At 32.4% G+C, this 16,033-nt stretch overlaps 1 protein-coding gene across 2 annotated transcripts; it reads left to right on the top strand.

Moving 5' to 3' along the window:
- The first annotated feature begins 1,000 nt into the window (after nt 1-1,000).
- Nucleotides 1,001-14,780, top strand: LOC116412920 (eukaryotic translation initiation factor 5A). Of its 2 annotated transcripts, none has more exons than XM_052895220.1 (4): nt 1,001-1,146; nt 5,500-5,746; nt 6,919-7,120; nt 11,604-14,780. In XM_052895220.1, the coding sequence occupies exons 2-4, from the start codon at nt 5,538-5,540 to the stop codon at nt 11,673-11,675; spliced, it is 483 nt and encodes a 160-aa protein (XP_052751180.1). In that variant the 5' UTR covers nt 1,001-1,146; nt 5,500-5,537; the 3' UTR covers nt 11,676-14,780. The 2 variants fall into 2 exon arrangements, with proteins under 2 accessions (XP_052751180.1, XP_052751181.1); XM_052895221.1 differs by having other exon boundaries at nt 1,093-1,212.
- The last annotated feature ends 1,253 nt before the right edge of the window (nt 14,781-16,033 follow it).

Below are 16,033 nucleotides of genomic sequence, written 5' to 3' on the forward strand. Positions count from 1 at the left end.
CGTATCATAATTACTGTAGTGACCTAGCTTGTCTCCCAAAAATATATTTAAGGTATGCCTGGAAGGAATATTGGGAAAAAACAAGTACAATAAAAGGAAGATTTTATCGCCTTATACAACCCGATATTCCTTTCAAACCATGGTTTTGTAAATTAAAGCTTGGAAAGACCGCAACAACTATTATAACTCGTATGCGTCTAGGTCACGTATGCACACCTTCTCATTTATACAAGCTTGGTATTGTACAAAGTTCGTCGTGTAATTGCGGTGCTGAAGTGGCGGACTTGAATCATATATTCTTCTCATGTTCTAAATTTGACCACACCTCCCTTTTTAATCATCTCCGATCCATCCGTGTTCCATTCCCAACTTCTATTCTTACTCTACTTTCTTCCAATGATCCTATTATCTATAAAATACTATCTTCATATATATATGATAACAATATTAAGATTTAGTTATATTACACGAATACATTTATAGTTGCATCAATTGCTTTTCCTATATATTTATAAATATATTCTCATATGTACAAGTATATCCTTCATATCCTATAAATATCCTAGACCTAATCCTTATCCTTTCTAAATTCGTTTGTGTTAGGTATTTTTATTACTATTATCGTTTCCCCGTTTTGTTCTTGGCAAAATACCCTAATATCGGGGTGAACGCCACAAAAGAAGAAAAAAAAAAAAAAAAAAAAATATGCATGTCTTTTAAACCACAAACAAATTTAAAAAAGACCTAAATATTTAAAAAAATAACTTTCGAATTATGCTAAATTTTATCTGTGGTAGCGTCACAAATTTTGCTTCTTGTGGTGCCATCTATTGTCATATTAATTACATCTGTTCTTGCCGATAAAACAGTCTGGTTCCAGCAATCTTTGACTTTTTAATAAATTTAATATTAATATTTCACGCAATATAATATATGAAAATATTGTTTCTTTTAATAAAAATACTATTGGAGTTTATTATCTAAATATTTATATTTAAAAGAGTAAAATATTATTCTTTATTCATAATTACCGCCCTTCGTCGGCGGCGTTTCTATCATTTTGCGAACCCCGCCACAGGAAGTGAGTGTTGTAGGTGCTACGCAGGCGTAAATTGACCTTTCGGTTGAAGAACCCGTCGGTCACATGTGAGTGTCGATAAATATCTTACTTTTAAAGTGAAACCCTTTTAGACAGTTATTATTATCTTTTTTGTAAGTATTTTCAATGGTGAATATTTTTATGTGAAAATATGGCGATACCGTAGTGTGGATATTGTGTAAATAATGCAAAATTTTGTTCCGCGGCGCCGGCACGTTTGACAAATTGCTATTTTTTAACGATAGCTCCCCAAATTAATACGATCAAACCAAGTTTACACTTTTCCAATGCAATTTTTATTGTTTATATAGTTGAGTACATAAAAAAATGTCGTGTGATTGAATATCTTCATAGTGCTTTTTTCGAAGACATGTTCAAGATGTCCCTCTCATCAAAGCCACATGTCTGGCTACCACACGGTTGCAGTGTGCTCATTGCCACCTCGTGTTAAATTTGATCTGTGATTATTGTCATTTACCTTGCTCTGCAAGTTATCTGCATAAGGTGTATATAGTCCTCTTTGTAGTAACGTGTATTATCATACAAAGGGTTGTCAGAATTTCCGTAGGTAGGTGGGGTTAGGTTGTGAAAAAAATTCTAAAACATATGCATAGTTAAAAATACTCGCTGGCCACAGCGCCGTTTTCTGAAAAAATGAGTGTAATATTTACATGTGAGTATGACTTAACATATTTGCTGATGACTAATGTCACTACACTTTTTCTATAACTTCATACTTAAATGTAAGTGAGCCCATGCTTTCTTTTAATAAATTCCCATTCTGTGTTCAATGGTCATTGTCTTCTTTAGGTTATGTGGTAATGTTCTTCAAATATTTTTTTTCTTTTCCTTTGCCCATTTGAGAGTACCCCATTACCTAAGTGATATCAAGTAAGTGTTATTTTAAAATGCAATCATTTATTGACCCAGATAAAATAGAAAGTTACTATTATACATTTAAAAATTTTAGAAAGACCACATGTTGACATGTCATAGGTAAATTAACTATTATAAGTGCCTTAGTAAGTTAGGTTATAAATTTATGATAATTAGCTATACATTTCATATTTTCATATAATAATATAAAAAGGTTATATAGCCATATGGTATTATTTTTCAGGTCTTCTCATATGTTACTCATGCATTTGAAGGTTATAATAAGACTATATTTGAAGTAAAAATTAAAAAATAACTTCATTTTAAAGAGTATACAAATTAACTTGTTTTTTATTTAAATTTTGCAATTTTTATACTATTTTATGCTCAAAGTATTCTGTTTGTCTCATTATCTGATCTACTTTAATTGTGAATTTATTCAATTTTGATTTTATATAATTTTACTATATACAGTTACTTCCTATGGTTTTAACATAATATAATACACTGTCATTTCTTTTTATCTGCATGATGTAGATACATGTAAAATAGATATATGGAAATTAGTACCTATTAGCAAGTACCAATATATATATATATCAAGGGAAGGAAAAGTAAAAATGACATCATATACTATTTATGAATGAATGCGAGCTAAACAAAAAATTATGAATGATAAATGTCACAAATAAGTAGTTTTATAGAAACAAAGGATTTGCAAACAATCAATTCCTATGTATAATTACACTTCAATATTTTCTTCATAATTATTTATAATGTTTAAATTTTCCCAATATAATTTGATTGTAGTGACGATTTTAGCTCAATGGTCAACATTTGGTTCCTGATGTAATCTAAGTTGGGTTAACTTAAATAAATTACAATGATTTAATACATTTATATAATATATATTATTACAATTTGCATTACAATATAACTTATGAATAAGTATTATTGTGATGCAAATTTGTGATTTAATTTTTTGTGACATCTGCTATCTTATGATTTATTACATAATTTTTTTTTTTTGTTAAGCTGTTAATTGACCTCATACAATATTAATGATAGGATTATCTTTTTTACTAAATCTTAAATAGCTGAATGAATTTGAATTACATGGACCATATTGAAGATTAACATATGGGTTAATTTAGAAAGTTCATCCGAGTAAAGCCACAAGATATTGTTAGTTTTTAAAAAAAGGATGGCAGCTAAACTGAAGTGGGAGTTTGCCGGATATATAACTAGAATACACTCAGATAAATAGATCATACTCCTTATGTTTTAATTACTGATGTTGCGATAGACTGTAGTATAGGCGGATCCAAGATTTTTCCATCATTCATGCAGGATCCAGCTTTCATGCAGGAAGGGCATGGTCCAAACAACCTTTAAATAGAGACATGATACAAAAATAAGGTGTTTGTCTAGCATACTAAAAAAAATTACTAGAAGTGTTGATCGAAAGTATTGTCTTTCAGGCTTTTCAAAAATTTTAATGACACCTAAAATTTGATTAGATAAGGCAAATTACAAAATGAATCTGCTTACTGATAAAATAATCAACAGCTTAATTGTCTTTGTAATTTCTACATGTTATTAACTTATAACTGTAGGTATTTTTTTTCTGTAGCTTTTATAAACACTGATCTAAAGATACTGGCTGTTGTCATGTTAAAAATACTTTGTAATAACATGATTATTATGTTTACTTCCATTAACTACAACTATTTACAATAACTAGCTAGCTAGCTGTCATTGTATGCTAGCTAGTGACCTGCCCTGACTTCGCCTGGTTCCTTTTTTAAATATAGACTAATGATATAGTTTTCTATAGGCGAAATAATAAAATGGTTTAGGTATTTTTTCTTTTTAGTAGTCAAAGAAAGCAGTCAAATCTTTCCTGTTTATAATGTTGGTTTTGATAATTATGAATTTATAATGTGTTGCCAAGCAAATTAAGCTAGGTAAAGTACTTTGTGTATGCTTCTGCTGTGGAGAAATAAGTACAGAATCCAGGATTAATTATAATCTAGACCTAAACAATCAGCTGATCTACATACTTGAATAATAATTTTTTTTATTGCCCACATATAAGATTATAAAACATTAAAATAAATTTAATGATAACACCTCTCTATTCTTAATTTTGTAGTATTGTTAAGTCATATTGAATAAGTATAGCCATTTTAACTATAGTCACATAATTATTTATTTAATTAAATGTATTTTAGAGACACAATTGGGTTCAAACTTGAATTCTGTGAATGAAATCACCCAAGCATTTTTCTAGTATTGGAATGTTTTTGATTTCATATTTTGTTTCATTTTGTAAGTGCAGATTCAAATGCCCGTTACATTGTGTCTGTGAGTAATTAATCACTATAAATCAAATCGTATGGCAGTTTACAGCACGTAAACACTTTCAGTCGTTCATAGGTCATTGACCTCATGTCAATAACCTATGTGCTAATTTTTTACCCACTATACATTTTTGTGAACAGTTAATGCCAATAATTTGGTTAGACACTTAGAAGGTCTTCTGTCCATTCATAATGTTCCTCTGTTTATTTTAGACATTATTTAGTTTCATATTAATTTTCTTTGTTTTACTTCTATTTTATAACAGCATTTTTTTTTTTTTTTTTATTAACTATAATACTTTCTGTGTGTAGTAAATATCGTTTTCTAACCTTTCGTAGAATGTGAATGATCACGTGCTCCATAAATAAAAAAAGGTTCATTAATTCTATATTTCAACCCATATTACTTTGCGTATGAAGTTGTTTAGTTTCTCGAATATTAATGTTGACTATTGATCCTGTGTAAGTATACCTACTGGTATTTCTAACTACTTGCCTAAATAGATTTTGTTTCCAAATTCAAAAATTAACGGACACATAAAGACTTCTCTTTTTTATACCTTTTAGAGTGTATTTTTTTTTTTTTTATGTAAGTAGTGAGTAATAGGCCGCAATATTGAAGAAATTGGATGAAGGACTTGGCTTTTTAGGAAGAAATACCTATTGGTGCTTACTGTTTTTTGGAAGGTTTCGATATCAAATCGTGTCGTAGAAATATTGCGTCTTTTAGTCCATTTTACAATGTGGTTTCGAAAGTCTTGTCATCTCTTCTATATATGAGTCATCTTTGTAAATTGAAGGTTTAAAGTTAATTTTTATAATTAAACTTCAATATCAGATTAACGACCAGTTTAACGGACGTATTATTTTTAGTTTACAAAAGAATATCTTTATTTCAGATAAAATGTTGTTTTTTCTTTATGGATGATAATGAAATGTTAACCCCGCGTGCGAAGATTACGATGGCTGGATACCAGTCAGGCATAATAAGGTGATGATGAATTCAGAACGACAATGGTGTTCATCCATGGTCGCGTTTACAAGTTATATTACCAGCAATGAGACCTCCAGTTCCCGCCACTAATAATCCCCTCGCCTAAATTATTAGGTAACATTTTTAACAATTGAAGAACTAACAAATCCAATATCTAAAATCAACAGATCACTCCTGACCGTAATTACACTCGGCACATAACAAAATGGGTGACATTGAAGACACACACTTCGAGACCGGGGACTCCGGTGCTTCGGCCACCTTCCCCATGCAGTGCTCCGCCCTGCGTAAGAACGGTTTCGTCATGCTGAAGGGTCGCCCGTGCAAGATTGTCGAGATGTCCACCTCAAAGACTGGGAAACACGGCCACGCTAAAGTACACTTGGTCGGAATTGATATTTTCAATGGCAAGAAGTGAGTATGATTATTTATCTATTACGCAATATCAATTTAAGCAAATAGGTATATTAATAGCAATTATTTTTAGGATTTTAAATTCATTTTATTATTACTTACAAGTACACTTATATTATTATTTTTTTATTTTAATCAAAAAATATTGTAACTCTACCATCCATCGCAAAAATTTTATCAGTATTCAAATTTAAACTGTTTGATTCCATTCTATGAAATAGTCTTTAATTATAGACTCATTATTTCAAATTAATACAATGATACTTTAGGATTCTTATTTTTATTGTTACTAATTCAAATGTAGAATTCGCCGAAATACCTGTTCGGATTTCGAATTTCACGAAAAACCTTTTAAGTTAATGTCGATAAAACAGTTCTGTGATTACTTATCTGTATCTTGTAGGATGATAACTATTTTACGAGCCCATAGAGTCGCGACTGCAGTTTTCATACTGTTGCCGTGCTGAGGGTACTCGAAAATTGAACTAGGCCTGACTATGCGTCTCATTACACGACTGTGTTTTGGGATCACCGTACAAGGGCACAAGTTAAATTAGATTCTGAACATTAGTATATCTACTACTTCGTTACTTGAAAAACCAATAGTTGATTGGAAAGTTCTTAAATGGTGACCACCGTGACTCTGTACTATTTCCTGTGATACTCGACCCTTATTAACTCAAAATTATACCATATGACCTGGCTAGCATGATCATAGTAGCCTCTATCCTCTTTATGGGGAAAAACTTGTGTCCAACAGTAGGATACTAATGGAGTATTAATAAATATCAAAATGTCCTGCCCTCTATATATCATGTCTGCCCTTAATGAATTAATTTTCAACTGACTTAAAAAATAAGGAGGGTTCTTAACTCAGTTATATATTTTTTTTTATTTGAAATTGAATTTTTTTTTTTATCTGAACAGATTCTAACAGTTTGGTTTCATAGATTTTTTTCAAAATATGTTCATACATACATACATATCTGTCACGCCTGTCTCTCATTAGGGTAGGCAGAAACAATGGAATGCCAAATGCTTCGATTCAAACAAATCTCTTTCGCTTCTTCCACAAGTGTTCACTAGTTTTTAAATTAAAATAACATTATACATGTTAAGAATAAATGTTTATTAGGTCAGCTGGTTTAATATAAAATCGCCTTGTTCTCCAGATATGAAGATATCTGCCCATCCACTCACAACATGGACGTGCCCCACGTGAAACGCGAGGACTACCAGCTCACTGACATATCTGACGACGGCTACCTCACTCTCATGGCTGACAATGGTGATTTGCGTGAGGACTTGAAGATACCAGACGGCGACCTTGGCACCCAGCTGCGCTCCGACTTCGACAGCGGCAAGGAGTTGTTGGTGAGTTTATAGTTTAATCTTGCACTAAAATTCTGGCGCTGTATACCTCGATCACAGGCATGTATGTACTTTTAGACATGTTATTGCTCATAGATGGAAGTTTTGCTTCTGTCCCACCAGTGCCCCCTTAGAAAAACCCATGAGCTCGATTCTTATAAAACAAACTGTTCAATATTTAATATCTAGAACAGGGTCTCCTAAACTTTTAATATAATGGAACACCCACCAAATACCTTTTATATTATGGAATCCCATATCAAACTATTACAAATTAAAAACAATGTAATTTAAATAAGAACAAAAGCTTTTATTAGAAATATTTTAAAAGTATAACACTTTATAGTTTCCTTTAATTTTTAATGTGAAGAATGAAATTGTTTCACTGTATAAATAATTATGCGGAACCCTGATGATTTACGGAACCCACCTTAGTAATCGCTAATCTATAAGTTAAGTAGACATTCTATAGACTTCTTGTCCTAAGTTTGTAGTGGCTTATTAAAGGTGGATAAACAAATTTTAATTATGTAAATAAAATTAAGTAATAAAAATTAATATATTTTAAGAAAATGGTACAATGGCATTGTGTTTCAACCGTGAAGCAGTTGTGTTTGCATGACTGTTTCGGTTTGAAGGGTGGGATATGGCGTGAATTTACTGAGTACAGAGGAATAACATCCGAGTCCTCAGGAATGGCAACGCACGGGGGGTATCATGGGCAAAACAGTATACTCTGTTATGTCTATGGTACTGCTCATATCTATAGGCGACAGTTACCACTTTCCATCAGGTGGGCCGTCAGCTTGTTTGCCATTCTAAGTTGTATAAAAAAAATGTTTAAATGACTGGATTCCTTTCAAGTATAAGAATACCGGTCACAACGATATTGAATCGCTACAATACCACTTAGTTATAGTAATACCACTGACCTAATAAACCAATAGTCACTTACCACCAGGTGAGCCGCATGCTCGTTTGCCCCCTGTGTTGTAAAAAAAAAAAAAAAAACATTGTGATTTTTCGTTGTCGAGCTTACAAAGTGCCATTTTACCCTTCATAATACAATAACGCATTATTACCATAGAGCAGGCGCAGATAAGAGATGGTGGCTATTACCGTTATCTTATCCGGAAAAGACATAACAATTTCTACTTTCGAGTATAGAGTCTCCGACACGTTACCTTAGTGTGTTGGTGCTAAATTCACTCGTAGATTATTTTCTCGTCCTTCAACCTGGGCTCTTGCCATCATCAGCCGTATGGAACCATGGGTTTTGAGTACATTCATAAACATTTGAAAATGTTCTAAAATAAAAAAAAAAAAACAAGAAACCAATTAATAGTCTAAAATAACCACTTTGGTCATACACCTAAGACGAGATTCACTTTTATAATTTACTAGACTGTATTCTATCTATAAAAAGTATTTTACTCACATATCTGCAATTAATATAATATAGGATTGAATGACATTTTAGACTGAATAAAGAATAAAAATTAAATATTATTAGATTATCACTAGGTTATGTATTACTATAAACTGTTTTACAAATATGTCACTAGCTTTTTAAATTAATTCATATAAAACGTTAACTGTCCACTGCTGAACATAAGCCTTCCCCATAAAGGGAGTTTTGCCAGTAGTTGCCGTGCTTGGCAGGCGAGTAGGCGGCGGTAGTCACTTACCATCAGATGAGCCGCATGCTCGTTTGCCCCCTGTGTTGTAAAAAAAAAGAAAGAGTTGGCAGCCACAGTTAGGCTTTTAGAGATGTTTTAAGAAGGACGCTGCTTTCCATCACTCCTCCATTAAGTTCCTTTAGTCGCCTTTTACTACATTCACAGGAAAGAAAGGGGTAGCCTATTCAATGCTGGGACCACACGGACTTAAATTGATTGCATGTATAAAAACCTTTTTTAATGTGTTATATATATGACAGCATAATAAGAATTTTACACGAATCGATTTCCTATGACGAATGCCTCTCACTTCAAATCAATACATCCTGGCGGACTCAATTATGCCATAAACAATCGTCAACTGCCTCCGTTATTAAACGTTTAATACAAAGTAACATAATATCGTAGTTACAGTACATAAAACCATTAAAATTATCTAATATTTCTCAAAATTGTTTGTCGTTTTTCAACTCATGTTCTTTAGGAAAAATATTTAGTCTTACTAAAAACAAGCCAATGATTTCAATAAACTAGTTTTATTTTTTACTATATTTTGCTAGCAATTCTTAGGAATACATTTTGGAAATATAAACAGACAACTTCCAGATAGTATAAATTGTTACAAAAATAATGAGAAAACGTACACCAGATTTTAAGTTGGACCTTCAGCAACACAAATGTGGACGTAGCCTCCAATTAAATGTACTCATAGTAATTTTTAACGTGATTTTGGAACAGATAAACTAAAATTTAAAAAAGAATTTCGACTTCTAAATTTTAACAAATCTATAAACGAGGAAAGTTTGTGTACACACACAAGAAATTCTTCAAATATTTCCGGCGTAAAAGGATTTTCAATTACAACTAACACTAACTCGAATGCATGATAACTCACAGGTCTATCTTGTTTTCTTATAAATGTGACATTTTTTCTTTCATATCTTTTGTGATAAACTGATAACAGATACATAACTTTATCGGGACATTGACTTTATAGATAACGTGTCTATTTCTCTCATTTCTTTGGCAGTTGAATAAAAACTATAGTGTAACATTGACATTATTAAGCCAGATTCACACTATAGTGCTGGTTCCAGTTCTGGCAAGTTATAATTAAATTGTGTGCGCGCCATTTCTCAAAAATTTTCTCTTAACCTAATATTTTAATTTGGTAATTTCGCTAAATGACTGTTTTATGGCCCATAAATCATAATCATAAACTAAAATCATAATAATCTTTACTTAAATCTATTACAAAATTAGTTCATATTGGTCTTTACAATAAAGAGTTTGCTGTGACATCAAATTGGAATTTTAAGGTTAAGGTAAATAGGTTAAGAGAAACTGCGTCTTAGAATCGACCCGTATTGTTTCTTACGTAATTATTCTTTACCAAATCGATATCGAACCATGACCGGCATTAAAGTGTAAATTTAGCTTCAAAAGCTTGACCGTGTGGTCCTAACATAGAATGGGCCACCCCTTCCTTTCCCTTGGGTGTAGTAAGAGGCGACTAAAGGAATTTAATGGTTGATTCGAATGGGCAGAAACGTTCCTCTTAAAACGCCTCCGAACCCTAACCGCGGTTGCTAACCCTCCTGCCAAGCATGGCAACAAGCATTTAACAGCTAAAATGTATGATAAGGTATGGTAGCTTCAAGGGGCATTTAGAAATGAAAATATTTGCCTTATAAACATTACAAGGTAAAAACCGACGTCAACTAATCATAACTGGACGGAATCCAACAAAAAATGCAGAGTAAAAAAGCGAGTCCACGTCGGTCTTCGATTAAGTAAATTTATCCTTGCTTATTTGTGTATTATTGTACGCATGAAAATGTCGTATTGCGGCAAATTTAATATTTCTACTAATGTTATAAATGTGTGAGTTTCTAAAAATGTTTATTTATTACTCAAACATGCAATGGCTGAAAGATTTAAATTTCTTTTTTTTGTAACGGTCACTAAAGTGGTAACTGTCGCCTATAGACATGAGCAGTACCATGGACATAACAGAGTATACTGTTTCGCTCATGATACCCCCATGCGTTGCCATTCCTGAGGACTCAGGTGTTATTCCTCTATACCCTGTAAATTCACGCCATATCCCACCCTTCAAACCGAAACACAGCCATACACAACTGCTTCACGGTTGAAACACGAATGGGACAGAGGTACCCAAGCAATCGACTTTTGTATAAATTTTTTTACACATATGGTCTATCATATATACTAGATTAAAATAAAATTGTGTTCCACAAAAAAACTTCAGTTGCGGCAACATTATTTATTTTGATTTAAAAACTAGAATCAAATGTCTATGGGACCAATCTCTTTCTTTAGAAAAAAAAAAATCACTTTTCCAATTCAGTTCACAACAACTGGAGTTATAAGGTAACAAACATTAAAAAAAAATATAACCAGCTTGGTAGCCTCCTTTTTGAAGTTGGTTGAAAATATTGTTTGTTGTCGTATTTTAAGTGTTTTTTTTTTTTTTTTTTTTAGGAAAAATGTACTATTTAAAGTAAGGTTTAATTTAATTTCAGTAAAAGTACCTTTTACTTTTTGGAAAGAATCTGAATATAGCTACTGCTAGTGATTAGTACATTGTATACTTACCCGATTGTTTTCCTCTATTAAATTTTATATCTTCTTTTTATGTTTATTGCTTATATTGACTGGTAGATGACGCCATATAGTGTTAATTAAGTCCGCCTTTTACACTGTCTAGGTGTGTTAAAGTTTAATAAATAAATTGCAGTTATTAATTGTTCAATTATATTAACATAAAATTTTCTTTGTTACAGTGCACCGTGCTGAAATCTTGCGGCGAGGAGTGTGTAATCGCGGTTAAGGCAAACACGGCTCTCGACAAATAAACCAACTCAGCATTTATAGGGAGTAACAAGCGTATAATTTTTTTACAATCAAAACTCTTACATAAATGTAAAACATAATATTATGTATAATTTAACGTAAAATATTGTGGTTTGGCGCGGAGCTCGCGATTAACTCTCTGAACGTTAGCTGTTTCCCATATTATATTAGCAATAATCACGGCAATCGTGAAGACAATACGGTATTGTTGTAAGAATGCCATATCTAGGGGCGTGGTCACTAACTACCAAGTCCCTAGTTCTTATACTAAAAATCTTACCGGCCCTCTCGCTCTGTCACAAATGAGAGGACCTGATAGATTCTTAGTACAAGACCCGCTGGCCGGCCGGCATTGTTACCCCGACTGTACGATTATTGCACATAAATGAAATATTGTAACCTATGAAATGTTAACCCGAAAGCGAATATAATGTCACGCATATTAATTTATTTATATTAAGTGTAATACGAATCCATGTTAAAGAGCGCCAGTGACTTGCAATACCACCTCTAAGTGGTAATACGATCCACAGCAAACGGTCGTAGTATCGCTGGTACGAGTACGGAATGCGAGGTGCACTGGCCCTCTTAATCTCGGGTGCGGGACGGTCAAGCGTCCGTGGCCGGTGGCCGGTGTCCAGCGTCCGGCAACGCTGCAGCGCCGGGACGAGAGTGTAAGAGTGCCGCGCGGAAACTTCACGTTTGTTTTGTTTTGTTTGTTCTCTTTTCGCTTAACGTCTACACAACGTCAACGTTACGTTGCGCTCCGCGAGTCGCCGAACATTGTTGATAGATATCGGTATAAACTCCGTGTGGTGTAGTTGGATAATAAATGTTTTATAGTGGTTTGTAATCTGACGAAAAGATGGACGCAAACTTGAAGTTATTACCATATTTTAATGCTAAATTAATTGATACATATAAAAATCAAGAAAACAAACAAAAAAAAAATAGAAATAAAGAAAATTCTTGAATGTGGTGTGTGATTGATTAGTCCTCTTTGGGGCACTGTCATTTATTTGACGCGCTCCTGTGCTGCCGCGAGCGGGAACGCTCGCCGCGCCCGCTTAGGCATTATATCCCTTTGTGTAACACTTGCCATCTGTTCAAATAGACATGTTCTTTGCCCAGAGCCCGAAGTTGAAATAAAAAGAATTACATTACTCCTGTTTGAATTTTTATACGGAAAAAAGAACAAGCCCCTAGCAAGAAGTCACGTGAATGTAAATTTGTCGTTTACTTTTTCGTACTTACCTGGTGGTGCTTAAATATAATAAGTGGTTGATACCACTACAAAACGTACTTATTAGACTCCTTTGTGAAATAAATAAATACCTACAAAATAGTAGTAATATATAATTTTACTTTTCTAATTTGCATATTACTCTGTTTCTCTAACGTCAGTCCTAATGACTCAACGCATGAGATTAAATATTGTTTTATTGAAGTTAACATATCGGCAATGCTGCCTTAGTGTATCAATTCATTTGTTATATGTTTTATTTTGCTGTAATTATAGTTCAATTCAGTTATACAACCTATTTTATGACCTTATGACAGAAAAAAACCACGAACTGCATAGTCCTCAAGGAAAATTGGTAATTACTATTAATTTACCAAAAATTTTGTTAGGAATCCTTTGACGTGTCCTTAGTATGTATATTTTGGTCGCCCTTGACGTGCTTTTATTTCAACTTCACTCAGGGTACTAACCACTTCGACTATCACTGTCTGATGGTATACTTATCATTATGTGCAAAATTAATGAAGACTGAATGGACTGTCATTTGAAAATATCTTCAGTGAAGACTGACAATGCATTTTGTAGAAGAAATAGTTGATTTTTATAAAGTACGTGTAAAAACAATACTTGGCTTTTTCCGGCCTTTCCTTGCTCTCTTTAATTTGATATTTGAACACATGAAATGTTACACTAAATCGAGTGGCTTAAAATTGCCTATATTCCATAGTTGTGTGTATAATGTTTGTCGTTGGCATTGTAACAGCAAGTGTTGCCAGCAAGGGGCTAGTATCATTCACTTGTATGTCAGTTGGACTATCATTTTTTAACATCAAATTGTCAAAGACGATATGATATACGAAAATTAATTTAAGAATGTAAGGTAAGGCCCTATAGGAGAGATATTTTTTTATGCATTCAAAATTCTTACATCACAGGTTGTAGACTAAAAAATTAGGCTGGTTATATTATAGATAACTGTTTGTTGTCTGTACAATTTTTTTTTTTCGTCTAAATCGCATAATCGTTATTGTTGGTCAAGTTTTTATATTTAGCAGCTTGTAATCAGGTTTTTATTTTATATAAAAAAAAAAAATAAACTAATGTAATGACAACGGGAGGTATAAAAAATAAAATACTTTAGTCAAGACAAAGTAACTTTTCTTTCGGGCCATTTAGGATGTCCTAATGAGGCCTCGGTGGACGATGTAGTAGCCTTCCTTGTTAATCGTAATATCCAAGTCATAGGATAACGGCAGCGCATTAAATGTGAATTTACTTATCCATTTAGAATTAATTACTGGTGCACCATTAAGTCGAATTAGGAATTGATTGCTCCCGTGCACACATGGTCTATTGCGCTTATTATTACCAACTGATATTTTGTAAAACGAGCTATAATATCGGAATGTGCGAACACTTGTCAGCGCGACAGCCACTTGGATATATATATTCTCTAATTGCTTTAATGTCGCCAGTTCGAATATAGCTCGTGCAATATTACTAGTAGCTTTACTTTAAGTGAACTAGATTTGGCGTGACCTTGTGTCTTTGAGATGGACGTCATACTATCCACTCATATTTTATTTAGAAAACTTAAATTATTTTTTTATATTGGGGCGTAGATCAGATAATAACTATGCGACGGTTTTAGTGCTAAAGTTCTGTATATACGTAAGAGTGGAACATTTTAATGGATATTAAGTAATTGCAGTTCTCAACTCGACACATCCAATCTCCGACGTATGTCGTTTTATGTCTATGTGCAAACAGTACCGAATTTAATAAACAACAATGGCCAATAAATAAATGTAAATGCAGTAATAAGTATTTAACAGTCTGTCGAATTAAATCTGTACAAAACGAATCATCGTGGCTTGTGATTTATTCTCTTTTTATCAATATTTAGTTTTGCGTAGCTATTTATTTATACCCTTTACAAATTTTTTTTACTACAAGTAGGTATAACATGAGATAAATTCGCAATCCAGCTATTTCTAAGATTGAAGAAATATCCCCGGAAAAGAATAGATTTAGAATAAAAAATATCTCCTACGATATTTTTTTTTTATTAAACTTCACTTGTGAATTCTAGCTGGATTTCAGATTTAGAAATACGAGCACATATATATATATATATATATATATATATATATATATAGATATATATATATGTGTGTGTGTGTGTGTGTTTCCTCTGTTTAATTATTGTAAAAAACCTATTATTTGTATCAAATTTTAACATAACGTAAAAAGAAGGATAACGGGTGTTAGCATGAACTTAGACAAATTATACCACGAGACTGTATGAGCAATAGTATTCTTCATGTTATTATTAATAACTTAGTGTGCTAAATTTCATTCAAATTAATACAGCTATTTAACCGTGGTTGACATTCCAAATTGAATTAAAAATTACATTTCATACATTTAAACTAAAATTAAATTAAGACCAGTATATTGAAGCTTTAACATAAAAAGTAAGAAAAAATGATTTAATTTTTTTTATAATATTGTAACTGATATTGGCGTGTGGAACGAAGCCTGTGGAATGAAACTCCTTATGTAAGTATGTAGTATTGAGCCACGATTGAAAGAACGTGTTTTACAATGGATTTATCTAAAAATCAATAAAGAAATTTAAGGAGATACCCAGAAATCCAGGATCTAGACGAAGGTGGGTAAAGAATGAAGGCATCTCATTGGCACTACATCGAACGCTACAGAAACTAATTATATTTTTTTTAACCGAGATAACGTATCTTGTGAGACAAACTACCCTGTAACATTGTCTGCATTTGCTTTATACATACTACTCGAACGATAACTTCCTATATAAATATAAACAGCGTCATAAAAGACAATTCTAGTACAAAGCCATTTTTAAAGGTAGTCATGAATTCTTATAAACACAATAGAACCCAAAAGAATGATTTTTAGAATTTTATTTGTACATTTGTGCACGTTAATCTCAGAAACGGCTTAACCGATTTGAATGCGTTTTGATCCACTTAAAATTTGTTTCAATCTGTTCATAAAAAAAGTTATATGAATCTGAAGAATCACATAAAATACTATAAAATATTCGATCAGTGGAATTTTCTGAAACTTTTTATATGT

Source organism: Galleria mellonella, unplaced genomic scaffold (genome assembly GCF_026898425.1).
Source record: "Galleria mellonella isolate WM207_F2 unplaced genomic scaffold, CSIRO_AGI_GalMel_v1 utg266, whole genome shotgun sequence".
NCBI classification, from domain to species: domain Eukaryota; kingdom Metazoa; phylum Arthropoda; class Insecta; order Lepidoptera; family Pyralidae; genus Galleria; species Galleria mellonella.

Excerpts from the sequence above, each read along its gene's own strand:
- LOC116412920 (XM_052895220.1), top strand. The coding sequence starts at position 5,538 with ATGGGTGACATTGAAGACACACACTTCGAGACCGGGGACTCCGGTGCT. Across the intron at positions 5,747-6,918 it reads GATATTTTCAATGGCAAGAA|ATATGAAGATATCTGCCCAT; the intron begins GTGAGTATGATT and ends CTTGTTCTCCAG. Across the intron at positions 7,121-11,603 it reads ACAGCGGCAAGGAGTTGTTG|TGCACCGTGCTGAAATCTTG; the intron begins GTGAGTTTATAG and ends TCTTTGTTACAG.